Consider the following 6,253-nt stretch of genomic DNA (forward strand, 5'->3'; position numbering starts at 1 on the left):
CCGTTGGGTCAGAAAATGCTAAGCTTCTTTTCTATTTATAAGAATTATTTTTTTATTCATAAGCGTCTACGTAAGCGCCCAGCAATGGAGATACCCTAAGGTCGATCGAGTAACTGCAGACACTGCGACGACTGGACTTTCGGTTTCATCTCTTGTACGGTTGTGCCGACATGGATGCCTGACGACGTTTGTACTTTGTGGTGTACACAGTACACTAATACCGGTATATTACGCTATCAATTTCGTCTTATTACGCACTCTCGCTTTCGTACTCCGTCGGCAGCTGCTTTGGACCTGTCATCTACGTTGGACCGGTGGACCGACATCGTCGCCGGCCACTGTCACCGAGCTGGCTGTGACGGAGACAAGCAAGAGCTCCTAGAGCACACGTACACACAACGTACTCACGTACGTACGCCGATCCGTACGCATTGCAATCTTGTTATTCCTAATGACACGGTACTTATTTGAGTACGTGTCCAAACATAGTGCAGAGAGCAGACAGAATGTATGCTCTTCTGGCCTTCGCGTCCATGCAAACGCCGAGCACACTTGTACACGTAGGATGCAGCTAAGATTGCATGCCGTCGCGACTGAGTCAACCATGCGCGTAACTAACAATACGTACGTCGCCCCCCGTGGTTGCCAAGCTACTCACAGGACGAGCAAAGCTTCTCCTCAATCCCAACCGAAAGCGAGTAGATCAAACCAAACCAATTTCTTCAAAGTTCTAGAAAATTAGCAGCGAAGTCGCAGTCCCTTGCTCGACAGCTCGAGGACAAAAGATGGCGATGACACCTGCTTGGAGAGAAAGTGATGACCATGCTGCCTATGTGATATCTGGACGAGACTCTCTTCAGAGTATCTGACCTATCATGTGTGCGTTGTTCAACTGACTGAGTTCTCCCCTGCTTTTTTTTTGTTAATTACCTTGACAATTCTATTTTACTTAACGGAATTTCTAATTTCCGAACATTCGGACTTTAGTATTAGATCCGAACGATCTTAGGAACCGTTCGATGCGCATCTGGCGGCACCAATTCATCCCGATAATTATTGATGCGTGGCCCGCGATTGCCGCATTGATTAAGTCTGATCGTTTACCAGACTATTTTTGCACCGCATTGATTGCCGCATTGTGGCCTGGGCATTAATTGATCCGGTTTAATCTCCGGCTCTTAATTAGTATGATTAAATTCTCTAATCTAATTGGCGTGATTAAAGCTTGTTTATTCTTTTTTTTTTGTCAAAAAACAATGCGCGTGCAATAGGACTCGATCTCTTGTCCCTAGGATTCAGTACATGCAAGGTTAACCAGCTAACCTAGCAATTGGGGGTGTATGAACTCAACTAAAAAATTTACTTGGATACTCGTAAATTCAATTTATTTTAGTTTGGTCCTTCTGAATTGTACAAACTTATTAAAGCCTAGAACTTCACGCCTTAGCATGGTAACGCACGCACAGGAGAGCTGATAATTCACGTATAAACTCCGTGATAATTTTTTGCCCCGTGACGGAAGTTACTGAAAAACATACATTCCAATAATTTGTGTGTAAATAGCATGATAATAGACGCACATGAGATCTGATAACTCATATACAAGCACCATGATAATTTATTGACCCAAGGGAAAAAGGCTGTTGAAAACATACCCCGATAACTTCCGTGCAAATAGCATGGTAATACACACAACAAAAGCTGATAACTCACTACAAACACCAGGTGATTTTTTTTTACCTTGGGATAAAAGTATCTTGACAAACATACCCCCAGTAACTTCTATGTAAACATTATGATAATATAAGCACAAAAGAGTTGATAACTTACTTAGCCTAGACGTGGTAAATTTTTGACCTAGGGTAAAATGTTATTGAAAAATACCACCGGTAACTCATGTGTAAATAACATGGTAATATACGCACAATAGAGCTGATAACTTACTTCATCCAGGTGTGGTAACTTTTTTGACCTGAGATTTTTTAATAGAAAATACCCTAACCCTCGATTGATCTTGTGTAAATAGAACCATTTATTCCACTCACCAACAAGACACCCATTTGATAAAGAACATGACGCGTAGTGATGGTCGTCGAATGAAGTGACGGGTATGTCTCCATCTCCATCTCGATAAAAAAGTTTCACGGTAACTTCTGTGCAAATAACATGGTAATATACGTAGAACATAGCTGATAACTCATGTACAAACACCACGGTAACTTTTTTAACCCAGGGATAGAAGTTATTGAAAAACATCTCCCGGTAACTTGTGCGTAAATAACAAGGTAATATATGCACAACAGAGCTGATAACTCGGGTACAAATACTGCAATTATTTTTTACTATGTTTTAGGAGGAAAAAAACATAACCCCAAGGAATTGTGTAAATAACATGGTAATATCCAACCTCTGACCTGATAACGTATGTCCAAACATTGCGGTAACTTTGACCCGGGGAAAAAGAAGTTGTAAAAAAACATACCCGGTAACTTATGCGTAGATAGCATGGTTTTTTATGGACCATAGACCTGGACATATGTGGCCAACGGCTAGCCGAGCACGGCACGGCCGGGCACACGCCTAAACAATTCTAGCTCGACACAACCTGCAAAGTTCCATTTATAAGTGGTTCATGCCGTGTCGGCATATGGACCTCACTTTGTGGGCCAGGCACGACACTGATGGTTGACGGTGGTATTGCGGACTTGATAATTTACTTACAAATTCTATGGTATCTTTCAACCCAGACGGAAAAAGTAGTTGAAACATATCATGATAACTTCAGCGTAAACACCATAATAAGTTACAAACAACAGGCGTGATAGTTCACATAGTCTTGGCGTGGTAACTTTTGACCTGAAAAAAAAGTAACCGAAACATACCAACATAGGATCTTGTTCCGAAGATCTCGTCGAGACGAATTTTTCATATAAAAACGAATTTTCAATCGGAGCAACGGTATAACCTACAAAACATTTTGAAGTTTCAAAACAGAAGGAATCTTTACTGACATCATTTGTTTTATCTTTTAGTTGCATGCATGCATATAATCATTTACAAGTGCTCCATCGGTGATCACAAACGTGAAGAGGATGGGTATAAAACTATGCATGATTAGCTAGTAGAAAGATCGTTCGGATCAATTACGAAATACATAAGTTCGTTATGTATCACAGTCCTTTATTTAATGAGTGAGGCACATTTTTTTGACTCCGTTTTGAAAAAAAAATCTGGAAGATCCTATACACACGCACTGTATGGCTCTATATGCGGTCAGCTATTTTGAACCTGCCCATAAAACCTAAATTTTCATTTTAAAAAAACCCTCCACAGGCCCAAGTAGTTTAGTACTACCAAATGGTCAATCATTGTAGTACACCATTGTGCTCCATGACAGGCTGCCTGAACTGCTAGAGCTAGCTGGAGATCCATGGAAGTGCATTGCATTCTACACACCACCAGATCCTGGAGCAAACTTTTGCAGTAGCAAAATCATCCATTTCACAGCCTTGCGGCTTACATGATGTGTTATCAAGACCTCAAAATCCCCAGCAAAAGAAGAGGAAGAAGCTCCATTGCAGCTACCAGAGCTTGATCTTGAGCTAGCTACAAGAACACTCAGAAAAAGAAGGAGAATTCCCACAAGACAGCAGGTCCTAAAATTGTTGAGCTGCAGTAGAAAATGCGGCGGAATCCCCGTCCTACCCTCCCCAAACTCCCTATGTACAGCGTCCACGCAGGGGCAGATCTGGCAGAACGCAGCAGCTGGCAATTTGCTCTGCTGGTTCTGTGGTTCACCGGTTTGCCTTTGCCAGGAGCAAATTTCCTGTCACGCCCGGCATGTCAGCCGAGCGAGGAGGGTTAAACGGGCAAGAAGGGCTTGGCTAGTAGTAGAGCGCGGCGTCGTCGTCGTCGGTTGCCTGGCAGCCGAGGTCGGAGAGGCCGAGGAGGAGGCGGCGGAAGTTGGCCACGGCGCAGGGGATGCGGAGTGCGCCAGGGTGGCCGTAGCCGTACTCCTGCGCGGCGCGCCGGAGCAGGGCCTTGAACGCCGGCTGGCCCAGGAGCTCGGCCCGCACGGCGAAGCGCTCGATGGGGCCACCCTCCTCGCCGACGCACACCGGCACGTGCCCCTCCGGCACCCGCGAGCCCCGGCCGAGCCTCCGCGCGCCGAAGAACGAGGAGGACGACGACGAAGCTGCCGTGGAGGAGGCCTTCGCGGCAGCGTCGGGCCGGAGCGGCTTGTAGGCGGCGGCAGCGCAGGCGTCGGCTGCGGCCACGCGGGAGAGCCGTCTGAACAGGCGCTTCATCGTGCCGCTGCTTCGGTGGACGCCGGAGACCTCGAGACTCTTGTAAGTGGCGGCGGCGGCGGGTTCTTGGCGAGGGTCGACACTAGAGGTGAGAGAACACAAGGCGGTTGTACTGAGACGGCCATGGTGGCTCCTTCTTATATAACGGGAGAGCTGGAGGTTGTGCGGCGTTGCACAGGTCCTCTTGCCATTTAAAAAATATATTTTTTCGCAATGGAATGTGGCCTTTCATACAAAATCGACACAAAGTTGACAGGAAAATGCGCCATGAATAACGTCTTGTCCTAACTTAAAATCATGACAAACAGTTGGGGATCTGTGGCTCCTTCATTTTCCTAATCAGTTGTACTCCCTTCAATCCACACTAATTTTCGCAGACTTAGTATAAAATTGTATTAAAGTTATATTAAATATATGACAATTAACATGGATCTGAGGGAGTATTATATTTTTCATATTTTGGGAAATACTCCCTGTTTTCATAAATATGTATGTTCTAATTTCTGTGTGAATCCAAAGTACATTTTTAATATATTTGTTTACTTATTTCAGTTTTATGTAGTTCATATTAAAATATTCAAAAACATCTTACATTTGTGAACGAGGGGGGGTACTTGCCACCCCACAACCGAACTTGCAATTTACTAACAACAAAATTGTGCTAGAAAATAAAGTGACTAAGTGAGATGTTAATTTCGTTGAACTAGACTATACACATCTTAAGCCTTAGCCTCATGTACTTAGAACGTATTTCCTCCGTCCGTGTTTATTATGCCCACTAGTATTCTGACCGTATATTTAATTTTGTAAAATATTAGTGATATGCCGCCAAAAATTATATTACTAAATTCACATTCAAAAAGGTTTTCAATGGCAATACTTTTCCTACATATAACTCATACTTTTTTAATGTAAATGTATGTGTAATTTTTAGTTCAAAATATGAGAGGGACTAATAAACCGAAAGGAGGAAGCACTTGTTCATTCAGTGACCATGTTAGAGCTGGGGGCATGGAATGTGCACCTGCGTGTGTGCGTAGCAAGACAGGGTTTTTCTTCTTCCTCTTTCAAGGCAAGGAGAGAGATTTTGTTTATGGAGCTGGCAAGGGGAGGTACAAGTGCGGGTACAGTTGGGAGCACCGGGTTGGGCCCGTCAGCGCCTTAACCAGCACCCGGTTTTGCTCCGACCGATCGCTCGCGCCGGGGCCGCCTCCCGCTCCGGCCCGTCCGGCCTGTTCCGTAGTACCTTTCGTACGGTTGCTCGTGGGGGTGAGAGAGTGAGGAGAGCAAGATTTTTTCTGCCATCGTGGACCCCACCTACTGACCTGGCACATGGAGGAGAGAGAGAGACAAAGCCAGAGTGAGAATCAAGTGATTGCAAAAAAAAAAAAGTGCTCAGCTGTTGTCAACCCGTAGCCGTAGTATTATCTTTTCCCACCTGGATTTTCTCAGTGATAACACACAAATGGTAGAGACTCTAGAAATGCGTACCATCCTATATCATTAAAAAAAGGACCATATTGCTAGCATGTTAGGTATGGTCCGTCACTAGACTAGGGTGTAGCACATGCACGCGCGCACTATTCCGGTACCGGACGACCAGCAGTCTACCTCTCCATGTCGTGGACGCGTACGGTCTGCTACGAAAAACATTTTCACGTGGAGTCGGAGACCAGCACGCATGCATGCAGATATCCTCCTATCTTCAGCATCGCTCGAACCAGAGGTGCACTGTGCGTGAATGCGTGATGCCGCCTGGGTGGCCGAGCACGCGTCCCGGCCATGGAGCGCCCGGCAAACGACACATCAACACTGTCTACCTCTGCGCATTTTGGAGGGTGTCTTTTCCGGAAGCGGAACGGCATGGCGTTAGGGCGCCGCGAGATTCGACCGATCCTTGCCCCGTCTCCTCGTGTCGTTCTTTTGACGGTACATGTCACGGTCTG

General features: G+C 45.4%; 1 protein-coding gene across 1 annotated transcript; it reads right to left on the reverse strand.

The window, feature by feature from the left end:
* Window positions 1-3,476: 3,476 nt before the first annotated feature.
* On the reverse strand, window positions 3,477-4,395 carry LOC119331512 (auxin-responsive protein SAUR71-like). The gene has a single exon (XM_037604674.1). It carries the CDS (start codon window positions 4,305-4,307, stop codon window positions 3,885-3,887), a length of 423 nt encoding a protein of 140 aa, XP_037460571.1. The 5' UTR covers window positions 4,308-4,395; the 3' UTR covers window positions 3,477-3,884.
* Window positions 4,396-6,253: the final 1,858 nt, after the last annotated feature.

The sequence above is a fragment of the Triticum dicoccoides genome, chromosome 7A (genome assembly GCF_002162155.2).
Source record: "Triticum dicoccoides isolate Atlit2015 ecotype Zavitan chromosome 7A, WEW_v2.0, whole genome shotgun sequence".
NCBI classification, from domain to species: domain Eukaryota; kingdom Viridiplantae; phylum Streptophyta; class Magnoliopsida; order Poales; family Poaceae; genus Triticum; species Triticum dicoccoides.

Bases quoted from the DNA above. Each gene is read 5' to 3' on its own strand.
- LOC119331512 (XM_037604674.1), bottom strand. From the start codon at position 4,307: ATGAAGCGCCTGTTCAGACGGCTCTCCCGCGTGGCCGCAGCCGACGCC.